This window comes from Boleophthalmus pectinirostris, unplaced genomic scaffold (genome assembly GCF_026225935.1).
Source record: "Boleophthalmus pectinirostris isolate CB_2022bp ecotype Guang Dong unplaced genomic scaffold, ASM2622593v1 HiC_scaffold_6, whole genome shotgun sequence".
Classification (NCBI taxonomy): Eukaryota; Metazoa; Chordata; class Actinopteri; order Gobiiformes; family Gobiidae; genus Boleophthalmus; species Boleophthalmus pectinirostris.
In genome coordinates this window covers 40674291-40697454 of record NW_026571447.1, presented here as the reverse complement: position 1 = coordinate 40697454, position 23164 = coordinate 40674291, and the positions used below count along the sequence as shown (strand labels likewise).

Genomic DNA, 23164 nt, shown 5'->3' with positions numbered 1-23164 from the left:
CAAGACCATAGTCCAATTAGATTCATTTGGTCTTCCAATATTCTATGTTATTAGGTTCTTTTTTTCTGACCCAGAGTGTTATTTCATCCCTGACAGTTTGTTCTGTTCACTAGCGTCTTCCTCAGAGTCACGTGATGTTGCTGTGACGTGTCTGGTCAGCTGATTTAAACAGGTTTTGGCGCTGCCTTCCTACCTGGGATACTGTCCTGAGGAAGTGGGACTGCAGGTGGCGCTGTCGTCCTGCCTCCACCGGTAGGAAGACGGCTCCAAAACCTGTTTAAATCAGCTGATCAGACACGTCACAGCAACATCACGTGACTCTGAGGAAGACGCTAGTGAACAGTCCAAACTGTCAGGTATGAAATAACACTCTGGGTCAGAAAAAAAGAACCTAATAACAGACGACCCAAGACCATTTGACCAGAAATTGGTCATAAACATCGACGGACGACAAATCACCCTTTTCAACCCCGACAGAGTCTGGACCAAACCACATTTCTGGTCGGAATCTCCAACTACCTGGACAAATATTCACTTGGATGATATCCACAATGACTTGGTGGAAACTCCTGGGCCTTTCACAGCAGAAAAGATGAAAACCTCCAAGAGTCTCGATGTGTTGTTGAACTTGTTGAGTCCACGGTTTGTTAGGATCTTCTACGTTTGCTCTGCGGATGTTTGAAAGTCGTTTAATTCACCGTTAGCGGTTCTTTTCCCTCAGAATATGAAAAAGACATTTTCCTTCTTCCGTGTTTCTATTTGTGCGTCTGATAATGCAGCAGGAATTTACCATTATCGGGGAGAAATACGCGAGGTTACGCACTGTGTTTGACGCTACCGTGTTTCTTGCCTCCGACCAAAATATTTCCCAGCAGCAACGCCGGCTTTTAATAACAATGACGTCAGCTGAACCTCGCCTATTAAACAGGCCCGGTCCTGCTGAGCTTCTGAGATGTGACGGGATCAGAATTTGATGAGCCGGTAATGGCCACTGTGATTCTTAAGACGTCTGCAAAGTGCCTCTATTTGATGTTGAAGTCAGAGGAGCAGATACTTGGAAGAAAACTGCCCCCGTGTGTTTCTCCATCGTCATGTTCATGGTCACATTTTATACGGCGGATCTGACTGCTCAACAAATGATGTTTACGTCGAGCGTGGGATTCAAACTGCCATCCTTCAGCTCAATGGACAAACGCTCTACCAACTGAGCTACTGCGGTGGTGCCAGCATCGTTTGGGAAGAAGTCATGAGCTTCTGGCAGAATCCAAACAATCAGAAAGGATCATGGGATTGAAAAGATTGAGTGGAAGTCACTGAAGAAAACAGCAATAAAAGCAAAAAACCGAATCGCATCTTATTTTGTAGGGCTGTAACGATATCCAAGTCTCACGATACGATATTTATTGCGATATTGTAGGAAAGCTCATGATACGGTGGTGAGGCTCACGATTAGAGATGTAACAATATCCAAACGATATACGATATTTTCATGATATACATCTCATGGTACGATATTTATTGCGATATTTTGTGGAGGCAAAACTGACAAATCTGTTAATATGCAACTTTTTCCTCTTAAAATTCCTTGACAAGACTTAATCCAAAGAACCAAGACTTAAAAGTGCAGCAAAGGATCATGGTCTATGTAGTTCCCTCTGTCTTTTTTTTTTTTGCTGTTGCTGCACCGTAACTCTTCATTTAAGCAAAAAAACGTGTAATTCGATATATTGTGATGTTCCATGATATTATTGTGAGAACTTTACAATATCACGATATTTCGCTTATTGTTACATCTCTAATATTTTGTATTATTCAAATTTTCATTTAAATAAACTATTTACCTTTTATAACTTGTCATATTAACCAATCAGACTGATATTTTACATGGAATATCTTTTTTTTTTATGGGTTAGACTCAAATAAAACATTGGGAGGAAAGAAAATTGAAGCTTTTTTAAAAACCATTATTTTGTGGACCACTCTAGTCCCATAGTCTGGTGTTAATGTTACTCTTTAAACATGAAGACAAAGTGTTTTTATGTATTTTTGAGCAATAAAAACACCTGTAATATAATAAAAGTGTGGTGGAAATTATAATCCAGGCATTAAAACGTTTATAGAGACGAGCAGGTGGCAGAAAATGTTCTCACAGCACCTTTTATATTTATCACAAGAACCGTCTACGGTCTGGTTTTCCTGGTGTGGTAAAATTATTTCTCAAAATCCATAAATAATTTCTTTAAAATATATATTTTCAAAGGAATGTTGAAGTTCCTGTGACTCAAAGTGAAACTAAACACGTTTCCGTTGATGCACTTTGCACTTTTTCACTATTAAACTGTGCATCTGGTGTTTTAACAACATTTTCCACTGTTCAAACTGAGCAAACTCAAAACATTTGCAGCTCTGTGGTCAAAAACGGCGAAATCTAAGTTTGTGCTGTCAGTTTTCAGTAGTTGGTGACATCACACAGAACTGCCCTGCGTACAGACAGGTGTTTCTGAACTCGATCGAAATGTTGATACTGTTGTTTTGAGTTTGAGTTTAGGTGTTTAGTCCCATTTTAAGATCTTTAGGCTCAGAGTCGAAAAGAAAAAACAAATAAAATCATCCGAGGATCAGTGGCCTTGTTAAGACGACCAAACAACTGTTCATAAAATCTGGAAAATAAAAAATAATAAAAATACATAGAGTTTAAAGAGGGGGTATTTTACTTCTATGGGTTATTAACAGCTCAAACAAAACATTTAAATCACCGTGTTCCATTTTTTTTTTTTAAACATGTTTTATAAGTTTCTCTTTCTCGATGTCACTCCCCCTTCAGAGCACTATCACAACACGATCAGCCGCGTCCCGCTAATGAAACTCCTGCACATCACGTCAGGTTTGTCGAGTTGCTGAGCACAGTTTTTTATCATGTTTTTGTGTTTTTATTTTAGTGCTGTCAGTCAATTAAAATATTTAATTGCAATTAATCTCATGAATGTCATAGTTAACTCACGGTTAATCACAAATTAATCGCACATTTTTCTTCCTTGAATTTAAATTTTTTTTTTTATTGCATCTGTGTTTGTGACGTGTTTGTCCAGCTGCTGTTCTGAGGCGTCACTGTTTGTTTACATGTGGAGCAGAACCAACGCTTCAGTGGAGAAAATAAGTCCAGCGGCACAAATATGTGTTACACTCTAAGAAAGAATGTGTTGTTTTCTTACACTTTGAATGTGTAGAAAGACAAATAACACACGTTGTGTCAATTTCTGCAAATAATGTGTTACATGATTTAACTTCTACAACACAAAAATATGTGTAAACATCATCAGCCAATTCACAATCAATAGTCAAAGTCACAATTAACTCAAGTTGTGTTGTCTCAAATAGAACTCACTGATGTGTTAAAATTCACACACGTTGTGGTGTTTTTAACACATTCATATTTAGTGTAAACAGTGAGACACGTGTGAATCCTGCTGCGAAACTCTCCTCTGCGAGTTTATGGAGATAAAAACAGCGCTGAGTGAGAACATCCTGAAGAGTCTGTAAAACTTCTGTCTCTGTCACAGTTTTTATCGAAGGTCAGTGCAGATTCGCCGTGTGTTTACGACTTTATTTCATGTTTTCTTTGTTTGAGTAACATCAGCGCACACACGGGGCTTCTCAGTTTCGTACTAATTGTTTTGCTTCCTGTTTAAAGTCAGATCCTGAAGTTTTTTTTAACATTACAGCAGTGGACACAGTTTATGAAAAAACTAGTTTACGATAAAAAAAAAAAAAATTTACACCTTTAAAATTGTTTTGCGTTAACTCGTTAATAACGTGATATTTTTGACAGCACTAATTTATTCATACGGAACTTTACACCTAACTGTAAGGAGCGTTAGAATAGGGCTGAGGAGAGATCACTAGATTACTCAAACATGCACAGATGACTCTTAAACCTCTTCAGGCGTGTTTTTGATGAGAGAACAACTTTAGAACATGGTAGAAATCTAAAATATTCAAGCAGAATACCCCCTCTTTAAGGACACAGGCTGTAGAACCAGTGATACAATCAAACACGAGAGTCTTTTTTTCCATCAGCAGTTCGACGCTACAGACCCAGAGCGAAACTGACACACGAACACCGTCCGAGAAAGTCCCGCGCTTCTTCACGAGGTAGGGGGCGCCGCCGCTCTCCTCCCGAACCCTCTCCTCTACCCCTGACTTCCCGCCGCGCCCGGGTTGGTCGCGGCCGCCCCTTTCGTAATAATAATCTCGTTGCTGGCGGTCGATCGGTCGTCCGGGTCCGTGTCCAGTCCGTTCTCCAGCACCGGCCTCTCCGCGTTCTCCTCCTCCTCCTGCTGCTCTTCTTCTTCTTCTTCTTCTTTGGTTTCCGGCTGCTCCGCTCCAGCTGGTGTCCCGCCGTCCTCGTCCCCGTCTCTGGACACGTCTCCGGGTTCTCCTGCGTTACATTCGTGAGTGTCCCCTACTGCCGCTGTCTCCGGTGGGTCGGTGGTCGTTTCCGCCGGCTTCGCGTCCTCGGGTTCCTTCTCGGATTTCTTGCCCTTCTTCTTGTTCTTGGCCGAGTCTTTGATGCAGTTTTTGTTGGATTTATTTCTGGTTTTGAAGATCAGCTTCTGGAAAGAGACAGATGAGCGAGAGGGAGTTAGGAGGAAGTAATAAAACCAAAAATAAGAAAACAAAAAAACAACAGATTTCTTCATTATTTGGCTCCAAAACTAAAATGAAAAAACGGAAAACGATTTGTTTTTTTCAGTTTTTGATTTTGTGTTTAAATGAAAAATGGAAAAAACAGATAACAGACGTTTCCCGTTTACGTGACGTCCGTGACTGCGATACCGGACTTTTGCGCTGCATACGGACTGAACCAGGACTGATCCAGGTCCAGGACCAGACCGCGACCAGAGCGGGACTGAGACCGGAACTGAGACCGAGACCAGGCCGGGACCAAACTGGACTCACGCTTCTGTCCGGATGCTGCACCACCCTGGAACCAGCTGCGGTTCTTGAGCGCGGACGACCGGAGCAGCCCGTCCGGACCTGTAGTCCACAGAACATTCTCGCTTTCCCCGCACAGAACCAGCGCGCAGACGATTACACCGAACCGCTCGGACCGCTGGAGTCGGTCTCAGTCCCGCTCTGGTCCCGGTCTGGTGGATAACATTTATATAGCGCCTTTCAAGATTCCCAAAGAGCTTTACAGTTCATTATTCAGTCACTCCACACTCGGGTTGGAGCTCGAAGCTGAGGCTCGGACCTTGTGGAGGCTCGGAGTTAAAGCTCGGAGTCCGGCTCTGGTCCCGGTCTGGTCCTGGACCCGGATCAGTCCTGGTTCAGTCCGTATGCAGTGTAAAAGTCCGGCATCGCAGTAACAGAAGTCACGTAAACGGGAAACGGTCGTTATTCGTTTTTTCCATTCTTCATTTAGTGTCAGTGTCACTTGTATGAACGGTTTTCATTATGTTTGATGCTTTGGTGGTTTAAATGACAATTTCAGTTACTCTATATTACTGCAGTACTTTACTGTGTCTGTATTACTGCAGTACTTTACTGCGTCTGTATTACTGCAGTACTTTACTGCGTCTGTATTACTGCAGTACTTTACTGCGTCTGTATCACTGCAGTACTTTACTGCGTCTGTATTACTGCAGTACTTTACTGCGTCTGTATTACTGCAGTACTTTACTGCGTCTGTATTACTGCAGTACTTTACTGCGTCTGTATACTGCAGTACTTTACTGTCTGTATACTGTACTTTATGTTTACTGCAGTACTCTTACGCGTCTGTATTACTGCAGTACTTTACCGCGTCCGTATTACTGCAGTACTTTACCGCGTCCGTATTACTGCAGTACTTTACCGCGTCTGTATTACTGCAGTACTTTACCGGTACTGTATTACTGCTTTAGTGCAGTACTTTACTGCGTCTGTATTACTACTGCAGTACTTTACTGCGTCTGTATTACTGCAGTACTTTACCGCGTCGTATTACTGCAGTACTTTACTGCGTCTGTATCACTGCAGTACTTTACCGCGTCCGTATTACTGCAGTACTTTACCGCGTCCGTATTACTGCAGTACTTTACCGCGTCGTATTACTGTATTACTGCATTACTGCAGTACTTTACTGCGTCTGTATTACTGCAGTACTTTACTGCGTCTGTATTACTGCAGTACTTTACCGCGTCCGTATTACTGCAGTACTTTACCGCGTCCGTATTACTGCAGTACTTTACTGCGTCCGTATTACTGCAGTACTTTACCGCGTCCGTATTACTGCAGTACTTTACCGCGTCTGTATTACTGCAGTACTTTACAGCGTCTGTTTTACTGCAGTACTTTACTGCGTCTGTATTACTGCAGTACTTTACCGCGTCTGTATTACTGCAGTACTTTACTGCGTCTGTATTACTGCAGTACTTTACTGCGTCTGTATCTGCCTGTGTTTGTGGTGCTCGTTGTTGTGTTGAGGTCATTATTGATCAGACTTGTTTTAATCGGTTGATACTAAACGTCTCTCGAGTCTCTTACAGAAGATAAACAACAACAATAACAGCTTTACGGGCGGCGTCCACGTTTTTCTCCAAGTCGGACACGTGGAACATAATAAAAACATAATAAAACGCTTGAAATGTGGATGTGACGTCATATCTGAGACCCGAGTGCGTTTGCAGAGAATAACACAACTCATCATTAGTCCTCCTCCTCACTCCCTTTATTCCTCAGGTCCGTCCCTGTTCAGCAGCTCTATTTGAAACACAGTTGTGGGCAGAGTTAGACACTTTGTTGAGTCACAATAACATCAGATCAAATATTAGATCAGAAATCGGCCTCACGATGCACAGAAGTAAACTGAGCTCATTTGTTCCAGGTTTTGCGAAGCCCGAGAGCAAAGAAACATCTGAACGTCACGTGAGCCTCGCCGGAGACTGAGAGGACGGCCGCATAAACTGTCTACAGGACGACCACGATTACACAAAGACGCTGTTATTGTGTCCTTGGGCAAGACACTTCACCCGCCTGGTCCCCGCCGGTGTGAGTGGGTGAGCGGTTCGACATCTAAAAGCTTTGAGGGAAAACTGGAGGTAGAAAAACATCATGTAAATATGACAGTTTATCATTTTATTATTTTTCAAAGTCCTGTTTTGTGCAAAGTTGGTTGTTTAAAGCCACAGTATGTAACTTTTAACCAAAATAAACTAAAATATGAGATTTTTTTGGGTCATTTTGCCTCATCTTTACGGTGAGTGAACTCGCAACTCCACAAATTTGACCTGGAAATGTTCGTTTTACTGTAATCTCCAGTTCAGCAAACATTTCCATGGAGAAAATTCTGAAGTATAGTTTTAATGTTCTGTATTTTGAAATTGCATTTTGGTTTTGCACAGTTTACACAGACACACACACACACACACACACACACACACAGACACACACACACAGACACACACACACACACACACACACACAGACACAGACACACACAGACACAGGAGTTGGGTTTGGTGTCAGTACCTTCGTGTCCCTCTTCTTCCGGCTCAGGACGGGTCTCTGCAGAAACACGATCTGTTTGGTGGAGACGCTGCCGTCGCTGAGGAGAGAGAAACGACAACACGGGGTTAAATACACGAAGGAGAAGGTCAGAGGAACAGAGGAGAAGGTCAGAGGAGCAGAGGAGAAGGTCAGAGGAGCTGAGGAGAAGGAGAGAGGAGCAGGAGAGAAGGACAGAGGAGCAGAGGAGAAGGACAGAGGAGCAGAGGAGAAGGTCAGAAGAGCAGAGGAGAAGGTCAGAGGAAGAGGAGAGGGTCAGAGGAGAGGAGAGGGTCAGAGGAACAGGCCAGATGGAGGAGAAGAGAAGGTCAGAAGAGCAGAGGAGAAGGTCAGAGGAACAGAGGAGAAGGTCAGAGGAGCAACAAAGAAGATCAGAAGAGAGGGTCAGAGCAGAGGACAGGTTCAGACGAGCAGAGGAGAGGGTCAGAGGGTCAGAGGAGGACAGAAGAGGATCAGATGAAGCTGAAAATGAGGAAAAGCGTGAGAAGATCAGTGGTTCCGTCGTGTTTCCATGTTTTCCTGTATTGTCACGTGTAAAGTCCATGTGTAAAAGCCGTCGTGGTGGCTCCTGCGGACTGTTCCTGGTGTTTAAATCCCTCGTGTTCTAATCCTCTCCCTTCACGTGTTTCAGTTAGAGCCCGGGTCCTGCTGCTGTGAGCCGCGGTCAATACTCCTAACTCTGTTTTATGAAGGCTGCAGGAGCCAAACACCTCCACAAATCAGCGCTTTCACACCGGCTCTGCTCACGAGGAGAGCGCCGCAGAGGCCATTCCACGAAAAAAAAGAAGAAGAAGAGGAGGAGGAGGAGGTGAAACTGCAGTCTGAGAAGCACCTGTTTACCTGCTTAAATACTGGAGTTTGTTTGTTCTCCACTGTTGAAACTGAACACTGCGTTTGTATCGGACGGTATTTAGAGACACTGACTCCTGCAGCGTCGTCTGAGACCAGCAGGTGGCGCTTTTAGGACATCGAAATAAGCAGAGGACAGAAGTGTGGATCTCTGCTTTGGTGCTGGACTCACTGGTTTAACTTTGGTCTACGTTCAGACTGCAGGACTTAACGCTCAATTCCGATTTTTTTGTGAAATCTGATGTGTTTTCGAGGTCGTTCACGTTTCCAGTTAAATGTGACTTGTATGTGACTCCAGTGTGAACATTAAACGGTCCAAAAGTGTCCCACATGTGACACTGGAGACACGACGACGTCAACCGCAGCGAGCGTGTAAATAACTGAAAGGTTTTCATTCCGCACTCTTCTCTCCAATTTATGTCTCTCTTTTTTTTATTTTAATTTGAATCTTCATGATTATTTATGTTTTGATTTGTTTTTATTATGATTTTAATGTATTTCTTATTCTGTAAAGCACTTTGAATTACTTTGTGTACGAATTGTGCTGTACAAATAAACTTGCCTTGCCTAATCATCTGATTCTGCATCATTTATTTTTTATTTATTTATTTATTTTTGCACATATAACATGACAATAAAAAGAAACATACTAGATAAAAAGAAGTTGCCGGAAGAGACAAAAAACCCAATAGGGCGAAATATTAAAGCCTCCACCTTATGAATACATTAAAACTTTTACATTATCATTGTGCATAAAAATGTATATATATATAACAATTATATTTAAACACCATGAATTAAATTATTTTGATTCAAACATGGATTAAAACACAATAAAAATCCACAATTAAAAGATGATCAAACATTAACATGAAATATCAAACATTTCCTCAAACTCTTTTTAAACGACGCCTCTGATCCGCGTCACAAACCAGATGTGAAAACTGACTCCAGAATTTTCCGCCTCTGTGTCGTCGGCAAAACTTCGCTCTTGATGTGACAAATTTTGGAACATGAAAATGATGCATTTGACGAGTTTTGTATCTATGAATCTCTGCATTAGTTTTAAAATAAGATGTGAAATGTTCGGGGATCGTTGTTGAATTGTAAAGAATTTTATACATAAAAATACAAATTTGATAAATATTAATCTCATAAATATTAAGAATGTTAAGTTTAGTAAATAAATGAGCAGACGATGTTAGTGGCGTAGAATGAGTTGCAATTCGAACAAAACGTTTTTGCACCAATAATATTTTGTTCAGAGTCGTAGAGATTATATTACAATATGACAGATAGGGATAAATTAAACTATAATATAATGTAAGTATAGAATTTGAGTCCAGAAACGTGCAAACTTTTCTTATAACACCAAGAGATTTGTTAATTTTTCTAGTCACCCAGTCAACTGCTCTTTCCAATACAGATCATCATCAATAATGACGCCCAAAAATTTGGTGGATGAGACACGAGTTATTTCAATTGAATCAATTTTGATTTTAGGATTAGTCAGAAATGATTTTTTACCACAAAAAATCATATAATTAGTTTTTTTGATATTAAGAGATAATTTGTTATTTTTGAACCATTTGAACCAACCACATCATTTTGAGTAAAAAACATCAAATATTACAGATTTTTACTGAGCTGGCACCTTTATGTTTCTACTGAAAGTGATTTATTTTTTTATTTAAAAAAACAAAAAACAAAATGACACTAACAGCAGGTGGACATAACTGAAGGCAGCAGTGATCTCATGTACAAATCATTTCTCTGTCAATAATATTTTTAATACGGTTCAGGAAAGACTGGGCTTGTGAAGATTTCCTCGTCTTTTCTTCTCTACAGCAAAAAATGAGCTGCTCACGGAGACTTGGGCTCAGACGACTTGAAGAGAACAAACAGGAATTTTCAGGATGTGGTTGGTTCATTCATGTAGTTTTAAAAAACATGACAATACAATAATACTTTACTCACTTAAAGTAATTAAATGGATTACGTTACAAACTACATTCTGGGGTGTGTAATCTGTCATCTGTAGGGGATTACATTTTAAAAGTAAACTTCCCAACATTGTGTGTAGATAAATATATGTTTGAGTTTCTCCAGGTGCATTGTGGGTAGTACCTGTTGCTCCTGACGACGGGGGTGGGCAGGACACAGGTGAGTCTCCAGCCGAACGAGGCCAAGGACTGAAGCAGAGGGACGTAATCCGCCTTCACCTGGAGCCCCTGAGGAAAGAGAAAGAGTGTTCACTACAGCAGCAGAAACATCAGCCTCCTCAGACTCTCCACCTCCTCTTCTTCACCACTACTAACAGAACTTTTACACAACGGCCGGAAGTGTCCCTCAGGAGGTTTGTGGAACTGCCGGTTAATGGTTTTCTGTGTAAATGTGCATCGTATTCTCCAGCAGTTTCATAAATCTGCTCCATCACCAAATCTTCAACCGACTCAAACTCCACAAAGGAGAAACATTCTAACATGAAGAATTTATCCACAACGATCAAGAGAAGAAAGAACAAAACTTAAAGGAAACAACGAGACACATGAGTCACACAACAAACTCAACTCATGTTATGATCCTGAAGAAAAAATTTTAAATCGATTTGATTAACACAACTCCAGGTTTGTTTTTGAGGAGGTAAACACATTAGAACATGACTTGGAGCTCATCACAAGAGTCAATTTTGTGTAATACAGAACGTTTAACCTGAAGGGGGGAAAGGGAGAAGTCTGTCGTTTGGCATAAAATCGAGCCTCAGACGCATCAGGGGGAAGAAAAACTGGTGTCAAACTGAAGGAGCTGCGTTCTCTGTGAAGAAGTGTCTCCTGGCTCAGCTCCTCCATCCTCCGGCTCCTGACTTCATCACGATGCCTTCAGGGAGTCGGGTTTATGCTCCAGTACGAAAGACAAATCACTGCTCAAATTCTTTTCTCTGCTATAAAATTGCTTAATTCTGATGGTAGTGTTTTTTGAAAGTTTTGTATTGTAAAATATATATTGTTCTGTGTAGTTCCACTTGTGGACTGTAACAGACTCACACTGTGTTTGTGTGAACTGCTCTGGGCCCCCGCCCTCTGAAACTCACTCCCACAATCCATCAGGAACTTGGGCTGTGTTCAAACTGCAGCCTGAAGTGACCCAAATCAGATTTTTTGTCTCTATGTTCCTGTATCTGATCTTTTAATGTCAGTCTGAACCACACAGATCCGATTTTTTTCAAATGTGACCCAGGACACTTGGATCTGTGCTCCTGAAACTGATACATATCTGATCTTTTGAACATGTGACTTCAGTCTGAACGGTCAAAGTGCATTCATCCACCTACACGTTATCAACAAGACACAAACGTCACTATTCTGCACTGAAGTAGGTGAAAACTGTTCATGATCCATGTGACTGAAGTGAAGCACATCTCCACTCACCACAAAACACCACCACCAAAAACCTGGTCCTTCTCCTTCTCAATCTCCTCCTTAAAACAAGTCAGTTGTTCATGTTCTGGCTCTGGTACGAGAGGAACTTTAAAATCTCCAGGTGCTTGATGCTGCTAAAGTGGCATTGCCCCCATGATTCCCCCGTTTTCTTTAAAAAAGTGTTACTTTTTATTTGTCTGTAAAGCATCTTTGAGAGTCCAAAAAAGCACTACATAAGTCCAATGTATTATTATTATTATTATTATTATTATTATTGAGAATGCTGCAAATGAATTGTCCTGAGATCAATGACATTTTCTGAATCTTTTTTTTTTATATATGTAATTTTAGGTCTGAATTAAACTTTGTCAGCAGTCTGTTTTTAGACCTGGCAGCTCAGGTGGAAGACAGTGTTTAGAAGTGGGTAGTTTGGTGTTTGGTTACTCCAGAACTTTGAGGAAGTCCCACCCCTGGACCAACACTGCGTTTGATTTTCTTCCGACTCCCACTTGGACCTGGATTTGACCTCACGTCTGAGCTTGAAGCGTTTTTTTAAGGTTTCCCCTGTCAGTCACCCGTAAAATCAAGTATTTGTTCAATATTGGCCTCACCACAACACGACGAAGTACTGCAGTAATACAGACGCAGTAAAGTACTGCAGTAATACAGACGCAGTAAAGTACTGCAGTAATACAGACGCAGTAGTACAGACGCAGTAAAGTACTGCAGTGATACAGAGACGCAGTAAAGTACTGCAGTAAAGTACTGCAGTAATACAGACGCAGTAAAGTACTGCAGTGATACAGACGCAGTAAAGTACTGCAGTAATACAGACAGTACTGCAGTAAAGTAAAGTACTGCAGTAAGTAGTAAAGTACGCAGTAAATGGTAAAGTACTGCAGTATACAGACAGTAAAGTACTGCAGTAGTACAGTAAAGTACTGCAGTGCAGAGTACAGACGCAGTAAAGTACTGCAGTGCAGTACAGACGCAGTAAAGTACTGCAGTGCAGTAAGTACAGACGCAGTAAAGTACTGCAGTAGTGCAGTACAGTACTGCAGTACAGAGTAAAGTACTGCAGTGAGTACAGTACAGATGGTAAAGTACTGCAGTAGTACAGACGTGGTAAAGTACTGCAGTAGTACAGACGTGGTAAAGTACTGCAGTAGTACAGACGTGGTAAAGTACTGCAGTAGTACAGACGTGGTAAAGTACTGCAGTAGTACAGACAGACGTGGTAAAGTACTGCAGTAGTACAGACGTGGTAAAGTACTGCAGTAGTACAGACGTGGTAAAGTACTGCAGTAGTACAGACGTGGTAAAGTACTGCAGTAATATGAGTGACTGAAACACCAGTTTCCAAACACAATGAAAACACTTCATATTTACACGTCACAGTGGGCGGAGCTTCTTGGATTCTGACTCAGAATCGTTGCTCGGTCGACTTTTTCCGCCAATAATCAAAGAGAGATTTGATGGGCTTGTGTGAGGCCAGGGGGCGCTCTGGGGCAGTTCTTCATTTCCCTGTTTCCTCTGAAGGTTGGTTCATCTGTTATTGAACAAAGTCGGTTTGATTTTCTAACTTTCTGTTGATTAAATTCTCCGTTTTGTGAAGATTTTGGGCTCTGATGTTTTTACAAAAGAACAAAATCCCCAATTTGCAGGTGAAATGTTCTTGGGCTGCTCCCTCTCCTCCGTTTTCCAGAAATTGATGTGCAAATTTCTCATTCAGATCGTGATTTCGGCTCTACAAAAAATAATTGAACAGAAAATTCATTCAAGTTCATAAAAAATAGTAGGATATAAATTACACCTGCCTCCGTCTGGAAAGTTTCTCAATTCAATAAGTCTGATGATTTCAGGGCACCGGACATTTTCCTGTAAACAAGCAGTTTTTTCAAGACTAAAAGACTAAAAGCAGCTCTCTGTGACAACATCAGCAACAAGGAATCGAATTATCTGAGAGCAAAGAGCCTGATGTGTCTGTGTCATGTTTGGGACGAGAGGCTCTGCTTCACTTCTGTCTGAAAAGGCTTTTTAAAGAAACAAGAAGAAGACCTGTTGGGTTTGTGTCGGTTATACTTAGAATTTATGACACCAGTGGATTTTTATGTCATATTCTGAACGTTGTAAATTACAATATTGATCTAAAATGACTTAATAAAAGAAACAAGTCAAAGTCTACGTTCAGACTGCAGGGTTTAACGCTCAATTCGGATTTTTTTGTGAAATGATGTTTTTTCGAGGTCGTTCACATTTCCAGTTAAATGTGACTTGTATGTGACTCCAGTGTGAACATTAAACGGCCCAAAAGTGTCCCACATGTGACACTGGAGACACGACGACGTCAACCGCAGCGAGCGTCTCTGTGTTTACACAAGTTGTCCAAACATGGACGCAGCATCGAGCACCTGGAGATTTTAAAGTTCCTCTCGTACCGGAGCCACAACATGAACAACTGACTTGTTTTAAGGAGGAGATTGAGAAGGAGAAGGACCAGGTTTTTGGTCGTGGTGTTTTGTGGGACAGAACGTTGAAAGGAACGTGTGGATGTGGAGACGGAGCCAAGAGCGGTGGGAGAGCGATTTTCAATTTTCGTCTGACGAGAAGAACGTTTGTGTCTTGTTGATAACGTGTAAGTGGATGAATGCACTTTGTCCGTTCAGACTGAAGTCACATGAAGATCAGATATGGATCAGTTTCAGGAGCACAGATCCAAGTGTCCTGGGTCACATTTGAAAAAATCTGATCTGTGTGGTTCAGACTGTCAATAAAAGATCCGATACAGGAACATAGGAGCCAAAAAAAATCAGATTTTGTCACTTCAGGCTGCAGTGTGAATGTAGACTAAGTTCCATGTTGGAGCCCAAAAGGATTCGTTAGGAGCCGTAAACGTCATCGCAACAAAACGCTGCAGTGGCTCCGATGGACAGCAGCACATCACACTAGAGCAGAGCGTTTCTTTACATTTGGACCAGGAGTGTTCACACTTTATCAGCATGTGAGCCACTTATAAAACGACCAAGTCAAAATGATCGACTTACTACAAAAATGCAAATCATTTATTTATTTATAAATGTTTTGAGAATCAGTCATGGTGGAACGGGGTTTGGACTTTTGACTGATTGATTGATTCGTTTTTATTTCGAGTTTGTGCTAAGAGAGAAACAATAATCATATATACTACATACACATTGTAAACAATGTGACTTGAGACTTAATGATCTTCATCTGGGAAAAAGCTGATCACACCCACATAAATAACTTTTTTATAGATCTTTTTCCACTTTATCTGATAAATGTTCATTTAAGCTTAAAAAAGCCAAGCAAAGTGTCTTTGAGTGTCCAAAAAAAAAAGCGCTACATAAAACTGATGCATCATTATTATTATTATTATTATTCTGCACTTAAACGAGACCCTTTTTTTTGGATCCTCACCCACAGTTTGAGAAGCTCTTCTGAAGAAACTGAAGAAAGTGAAAGAATGTTTTTTCAAGTTTCTAATTGGAGTTAAATTCTCTTCTTGGTTTTGCAGTGGCCGGTGCCTCTGCACATTTACCAACACACACAGTGACAAATACAGATGCATTTGTGCACTTTAATTTGGCAAACTTCATCCACGTCACTGTAGACCTGCTCTGTGCCAACACCGAAACATAAATTTAGATTCGTTGTTGCTTCACATTTCGTCTTGCTCTTCTAATCAGTGCATCGAGGAGGAACCTGTGTGTGCGAGGAGCTGACGTGAGGCACATGGACACGTAGGATGTTTTAAAAAGTTTAACCTGTCCTGCCCACAGACCTCGAGTCCGACACAAGACCAAGTCCAAGCGCCATCAAGACCGAGTCCAAACACGGTCGAGTCCGAGATGAGACCAAGACGGTAAAAAAATGATCTCAAGGCCTCGAGAAACACTGGTCTCAACTACTACAACACGACGATCTACCCACATTCACGACACTGCGAATTCAACGTGTATCAACAATTTAGAAAATAAAACCGGAGAAGAAAGTGCGTAAACACAGTGGGCAGGACATTTGAGTTTTCGTGTTGGACTAACAGCCCTGATGAGTCACTGATGACGCAGGTTATTACGTGACGAGCGCAGACACTGGTGTCTACGGACGGGCCTTGAGGAGCCCCTCTCAGCCCCGATCTGGCATCTTCGGGCACCACCATGTCCCGCCGTGTCTGGAGAAAAGGAAAATGGCGCGATCTGAGCGCAAATGTCCGCTCTGTTTCAGAGTCTGGAGCGCATGGGTCCGTGCTGCACTCATGAGGATGACAGTCTACATGAAGCCTTTGCTCTGCGTGAGAAGGTTCTGCACTCACGTGGATGACGGTCCACTGCTCCACCACGATGGCGTCGTAGGCCTGAGCGCTCGCCTCAGCTTCTGCCGGCTCCTGGAAGATGAACACACTCTCCAAGGTCCTGGACTGAAGATCTGAGGAGACACAAGGACAAGTGTGAGACAGAAGGAGAGAGGAGGAGACAGGAGGAGACAGGAGGAGACAGAAGGAGACAGAAGGAGACAGAAGGAGACAGGAGGAGACAGAAGGAGACAGAAGGAGACAGGAGGAGACAGAAGGAGACAGGAGGAGAGAGGAGGAGACAGAAGAGACAGGAGGAGATAGAAGGAGACAGGAGGAGATAGGAGGAGACAGAAGGAGACAGGAGGAGACAGAAGGAGACAGGAGGAGACAGAAGGAGACAGAAGGAGACAGGAGGAGATAGAAGGAGACAGGAGGAGACAGAAGGAGACAGGAGGAGACAGAAGGAGACAGGAGAGAGACAGAAGGAGACAGAAGGAGACAGGAGGAGATAGGAGGAGAGAGGAGGAGACAGAAGGAGAACAGAGGAGACAGAAGGAGACAGGAGGAGATAGAAGGAGACAGGAGGAGAAAGGAGGAGAGAGGAGGAGACAGACAGAAGGAGACAGAAGGAGAGAGGAGGAGACAGAAGGAGACAGAAGGAGACAGAAGGAGACAGGAGGAGACAGGAGGAGACAGAAGGAGACAGAAGGAGACAGGAGGAGAGAGGAGGAGAGAGGAGGAGACAGGAGGAGACAGAAGGAGACAGAGAGGAGAGACAGAAGGAGACAGAAGGAGACAGGAGGAGGAGATAGGAGGAGAGAGGAGGAGACAGAAGGAGACAGAAGGAGAGAGGAGGAGACAGAAGGAGACAGAAGGAGACAGAAGGAGACAGGAGGAGAGAGGAGGAGACAGAAGGAGACAGAAGGAGACAGGAGGAGAGAGGAGGAGAGGAGGAGGAGACAGGAGGAGACAGAAGAGAGAGAGGAGGAGACAGAAGGAGACAGAAGGAGAGACAGAGGAGGAGACAGAAGGAGACAGGAGGAGACAGAAGGAGACAGGAGGAGACAGGAGGAGACAGGAGGAGACAGAAGGAGGAGACAGGAGGAGACAGGAGGAGACAGAAGGAGACAGAAGGAGACAGGAGGAGACAGGAGGAGAGAGGAGGAGACAGAAGGAGAGAGGAGGAGACAGAGAGGAGACAGAAGGAGACAGGAGGAGACAGGAGGAGACAGAAGGAGACAGGAGGAGACAGAAGGAGACAGAAGGAGACAGGAGGAGACAGAAGGAGAGAGGAGGAGACAGAAGGAGACAGAAGGAGACAGGAGGAGGAGGAGACAGGAGGAGACAGGAGGAGACAGGAGGAGACAGGAGGAGACAGGAGGAGACAGAAGGAGACAGGGAGGAGAGAGAAGGAGGAGACAGAGGAGACAGAGGAGACAGGAGGAGACAGAGGAGACAAGGAGACAGAAGGAGACAGAAGGAGACAGGAGGAGATAGAAGGAGACAGGAGGAGATAGAAAGAGAGAGGAGGAGACAGAGGAGGACAGGAGGAGACAGGAGGAGACAGAAGGAGAGAGGAGGAGACAGAAGGAGACAGGAGGAGACAGAAGGAGACAGGAGGAGACAGGAGGAGACAGGAGGAGACAGAAGGAGAGAGGAGGAGACAGAAGGAGACAGGAGGAGACAGAAGGAGACAGGAGGAGACAGGAGGAGACAGAAGGAGAGAGGAGGAGACAGGAGGAGACAGAAGGAGACAGAAGGAGACAGAAGGAGACAGAAGGAGACAGAAGGAGACAGGAGGAGACAGGAGGAGACAGGAGGAGACAGAAGGAGAGAGGAGGAGACAGAAGGAGACAGGAGAGGAGACAGGAGGAGATAGAAGGAGATAGAAGGAGAGAGGAGGAGACAGAAGGAGAGAGGAGGAGACAGAAGGAGATAGGAGGAGACAGGAGGAGACAGAAGGAGATAGAACGAGAGAGGAGGAGATAGAAGGAGAGAGGAGGAGACAGAAGGAGAGAGGAGAAGAGAGGAGGAGACAGAAGGAGACAGGAGGAGACAGAAGGAGACAGGGGGAGACAGAAGGACCCTTTTCAAAACAGTCAGAAGTGTCCTGCTGTAGATTTGCTGAACTTCGGGTTAATGGTTTTCTGTGTAATTGTAGAATTAAAATTAAAAATCTATCTCATGAGAACTCTGGAGCACAAACTGTTTCAAATGAACTAGTTCTGTTTTTCATGTTTTTAGACGGTAAAAGTTCATCTTCCTCAGTTTCCTTTATTAAATTGTGTAAATTCCTCTGATGATCCGAACATGAGATTCACATGATTCAATCACTTCAGTCTGATGTGGTTTGTGGACGGACGGTTTCTCTTTATTCGATTACAGGTGTTTTAGTCGCAGAAAAACCAACAGTTGTTAGAGTGAGCGGAGTCGCCTCTCCACAGATCTGACTCACCTGCCTGTCTCCATGACGACAGACGTGTTTAATGTCGTACTGTGGGCAGCGTCGGGGAGTAACAGATTACATGTACTGGACTTATGTAATCAGAGTACAACTGATGAGTAACTGTATTCAGTTACAGTTACTGTTTCAGTGAGTGGTAATTGGATTACAGTTACTTTGTTGAAGTAAATGGATTAAACAGAGGGATTTAACTGTTTTCACATTTTGGGCTAAATCCTTTTTTTTTTTTTTTTCCAGTAATTCCACTCATTGCCGGACACTAAACCTGGACTAAAACCAGGTCTAAACCAGGACTAAACCAGGTCTAATCCAGGTCTAAAACCAGGACTAAACCAGGTCTAAAACCAGGACTAAACCAGGTCTAATAAACCAGGTCTAAAACCAGGTCTAAAACCAGGTCTAAAACCAGGTCTAAACCAGGTCTAATCCAGGTCTAAACCAGGTCTAAAACCAGGACTAAACCAGATCTAAACCAGGACTAAACCAGGTCTAAACCAGGACTAAACCAGGTCTAATCCAGGTCTAAACCAGGACTAAACCAGGTCTAATCCAGGTCTAATCCAGGTCTAAACCAGGTCTAAAACCAGGTCTAAACCAGGACTAAACCAGGACTAAACCAGGACTAAACCAGGACTAAACCAGGACTAAACCAGGTCTAAAACAAGATTTAACAGTCCTGCCATGTGGACCGTCCATCTTCTATCAAAAATATTTTTAATTTGGTTCAGTAAAATCTGAACTTTTTCATTTTCTTTTACCAAAACATCTGATGTTACAATTTCCTCGTCTTTGTTTCTCTACAACAAATCAAGTAATCCAAAGTAATCAGATTACATTACTCACTTTAAGTAATTTAATGGATTCTGTTACAAACTACATCTTGGTGTGTGTAATCTGTAATCTGTAGGGGATTACATTTTAAAAGAACCTTCCCAACACTGTTAATGTCGCACTGTGGAACATTCCAGGCAGTAACATCCTGAGCACAGACACGTTCTTCCTCTTTTGTTTTTTCATCAGATTGACTTCGTCTGTAAACACCGGCGCCGTCGTTCACGTGGGACAGTGAACGTCTCACAGCTCACACACTGCTGTTTACACTGACTCCAGATCAGCTGCGATGTGAAGTGAAGCGTGGGATTGGGAGGACGGAGCGGAGACGAGGTGATGACGGCGGAAACCTGGAGCTCAAATACCAAACCACGACAGGGACAAGACGTTTATGTCTTTACCGTCCAGAGTTCAGCCGCTTCAGACTCCGACACTGCTGATCTGCACCAGCGCTGACCAGAACCAACACTCGCCTCATTTTAAAATGTAATCCCCTACAGATTACAGATTACATCCCCCAAAATGTAGTTTGTAACGTAATCCATTAAATTACTTAAAGTGAGTAATGTAATCTGATTACTTTGGATTACTTGATTTGCTGTAGAGAAACAAAAACGAGGAACCTGAACCGTATTAAAAATATTATTGATCGAAGAAGAAGAGGAGACACGTCCACACAGCAGGATTTAGTCCTGGTTTAGATCTAGTTTAGACCTGGTTTAGACCTGGTTTTAGTCCTGGTTTAGTCCTGGTTTACATCTAGTTTAGACCTGGTTTTAGTCCTGGTTTAGTCCTGGTTTTAGTCCTGGTTTAGATCTAGTTTAGACCTGGTTTAGTCCTGGTTTAGACCTGGTTATAGTCCTGGTTTAGACCTGGTTATAGTCCTGGTTTAGACCTGGTTTTAGTCCTGGTTTAGATCTAGTTTTAATCCTGGTTTTAGTCCTGGTTTACATCTAGTTTAGACCTGGTTTTAGTCCTGGTTTTAGTCCTGTTTTAGTCCTGGTTTAGACCTGGTTTTAGTCCTGGTTTAGATCTAGTTTTAATCCTGGTTTTAGTCCTGGTTTACATCTAGTTTAGACCTGGTTTTAGTCCTGGTTTAGTCCTGGTTTAGATCTAGTTTTAGGACCTGGTTTTAGTCCTGGTTTAGATCTAGTTTAGACCTGGTTTTAGTCTAGAAGGATTTTACAAAAAAGTGAGCATCAAACCTCCATGTTTGTTTTCCCAGTGGGACGTGTCTATTGATAAAGTCGATCTTTTCAAGTCTTTTGAACCATTTCACTTTTGTTTCTGGTTCTGATATTGTCATATTTTAGTTTTGGGATTGGGACGTCGTTAAATTGTTGTGGTTGTTGGATCCAAACAGCAGAAAGTCCGACTCGAGAAATGTGTTTGTGAACTTCATAAATGCAAAAGTGAATCAGATGTGTGTGACTCAAGCCTCCGTTCAAAACTGTTTCTCTTCCCAACGGAATTGAAAAATAGTGAAAGGTGAAGGTGATGGGCAGGATTGATCCACAGGAAGAACCAAAAAGGAAACATTTGTCTGAGTAAGAAATCATCCTGTGAGTTTAAACAGAGAACATTTTGTATGTGGAGCCACGACAAAAACTAAATCTCGATCCTTCGTTTCTAACCTCATGGTTTTGAATTTAATTTTAAAAAGTCAACTGCCAAAGTGAAAGTCTCCAACTGTTCACCAAGAAACACCTTCCACTGCAAAGACCAAGACGTGATGTTTGTGTAAAACCACAAGAACAAGAAAGTGCAGCTCAGTCTGTTTGTCTTCTGCTCCTCTACATTAACAAACGGGATTTTGTTTTGTCGTCGCCTCCACATACAAAATGTTCTCTGTAAACTCGGGATGATTTCTTAGTCAGACAAATGTTTCCTTTTTCGTTCTTCCTGTGGATGAATCTCTTTTCCTCCTGATGTCCGGACGTGGTGACAGGACTCACCGCTGTTGTGTCCCAGGTGGAAGTGCCCGTGCACCAGAGAGGCTCCGCTGGTGAAGTGCTGGGTCAGGTGGTCGAGCCAGGGTCCGTCCAGGCCGCTGACCGCTCCCTCCGCGCTGCTCTGGACCCTCAGGGGGACCTTGACCGTGTAGAACCTGACGGCGGGTTCTCGCACCGGGGGCAGGTTGTACAGCGCCAGGAGCTCCAGACCTGAAAACCACAAAGAAGAGAAGAGAAGAAAGGAGTTAGTCTGAGAGGAACAGGACAGACCCTGGCTCGACCACCTGACCCAGTACAACACTTATCCTGACAGACCCCCACACCCACTTTTAGAGCTTCACCTTTTAAATCTTTTTTTTTTTTTTTACTTTTTTGCCTTTTGTTTGAAGAACATTTGTGTTTTTCTAAACTCAACGTCCATCGAGCAGAAGGTGAAAGTCGACCAGTCTGCTTCTGTGACATGAACCGAGAAAAGATTTTCTCCCATACGCCTCTAACCTAGAACTAAAACAAGGATTAAACCAGGTCTAAACCAGGTCTAAACCAGGTCTAAACCAGGTCTAAACCAGGTCTAAACAAGGACTAAACCAAGTCCAAACCAGGACTAAAACCAGGACTAAAACCAGGACAAAAACCAGGACTAAACCAGGACTAAAACAGGAATAAAACAAGGACTAAACCAAGTTCAAAGCAGGACTAAACCAAGTCTAAAACCAGGACAAAAACCAGGACTAAACCAGGACTAAAACAGGAATAAAACAAGGACTAAACCAAGTTCAAAGCAGGACTAAACCAGGTCTAAACCAGGTCTAAACCAGGTCTAAACAAGGACTAAACAAGGACTAAACCAAGTCCAAACCAGGACTAAAACCAGGACAAAAAACAGGACTAAACCAGGACTGAAACCAAGACTAAAACCAAGTCTAAAACCAGGACTAAACCAGGACTAAAACCAGGACTAAAACCAGGACTAAAACCAGGTCTAAAACCAGGACTAAAACCAAGACTAAACCAGGACTAAAACCAGGACTAAACCAGGACTAAATCAAGTCCAATTCAGGGCTAAACCAGGTCTAAAACGAGGTCTAGGCCAGGACTAAAACCAGGATTAAAACTAGGTGCATCCCAGGTTTAAACCAGGTCTAAAACAGGACTAAAATCAGGATTAAAACCAGATCTAAACCTGGACTAAACCAGGACTGAACCAGGACTAAAACCAGGAATAAACCAGGAGTAAAACCAGGTCTAAAACAGGTCTAAACTAGGATTAAAATAGGATTTAACCAGGTCTAAACCAGATCTAAACCAGGTCTAAACCATCCCGCACGCACCACACCTCCTGCCCCACCAGTCCGTGAAAATATTGTCCTGAAAAAAGCGCCGCTGCAACTTAATGATTCCCTTGTGTGTCGGAAAAGCTGAATTAAAAAAAAAAAAAAAGCTAAACTCCGGCAACTCTGTCCAAGAAAAAACAATGTCGGAGTGCAGGACATTTGATACGATTAGACGTCGGTGTCGGAGTGACGACATGTGACTGAAAAGATCCGATACTCGACCTGTCAGAGGTTTGGACACGTTTTCTTTATTTCCATGATTATTTACGCTGCAGATTCTCACTGAAGCATCAAAACTATGACTGAACGACACGTGTGTGAATGAAGCCAACAGAAAATTAACCCAAAATAAATCTAACTAGATTTTTTAAAATAGCCTTTCCTCTTTTTGAACGCTGCTTTGCACTTTTGTCTTTTCTTGACCCTGACGCGGCTCAGCTGTGAAGACAAAA

The 23164-nt window shown here is 42.8% G+C and overlaps 1 protein-coding gene across 2 annotated transcripts in view; it reads right to left on the bottom strand.

Moving 5' to 3' along the window:
• Window positions 1–403: 403 nt before the first annotated feature.
• The window catches only part of LOC110171067 (raftlin-like), a 215895-nt gene continuing 193134 nt past the window's right edge, over window positions 404–23164 (bottom strand). For both annotated transcript variants that reach the window (XM_055164067.1, XM_055164068.1), the window contains exons 6-10: window positions 21382–21588; window positions 16150–16262; window positions 10525–10628; window positions 7513–7588; window positions 404–4613 (exon numbers count right to left, since the gene is read on the bottom strand). In XM_055164067.1, the coding sequence (XP_055020042.1) occupies window positions 4191–4613; window positions 7513–7588; window positions 10525–10628; window positions 16150–16262; window positions 21382–21588 (923 nt within the window). In that variant the 3' untranslated portion in view covers window positions 404–4190. The remainder of the gene's footprint in view (window positions 4614–7512; window positions 7589–10524; window positions 10629–16149; window positions 16263–21381; window positions 21589–23164) is intronic.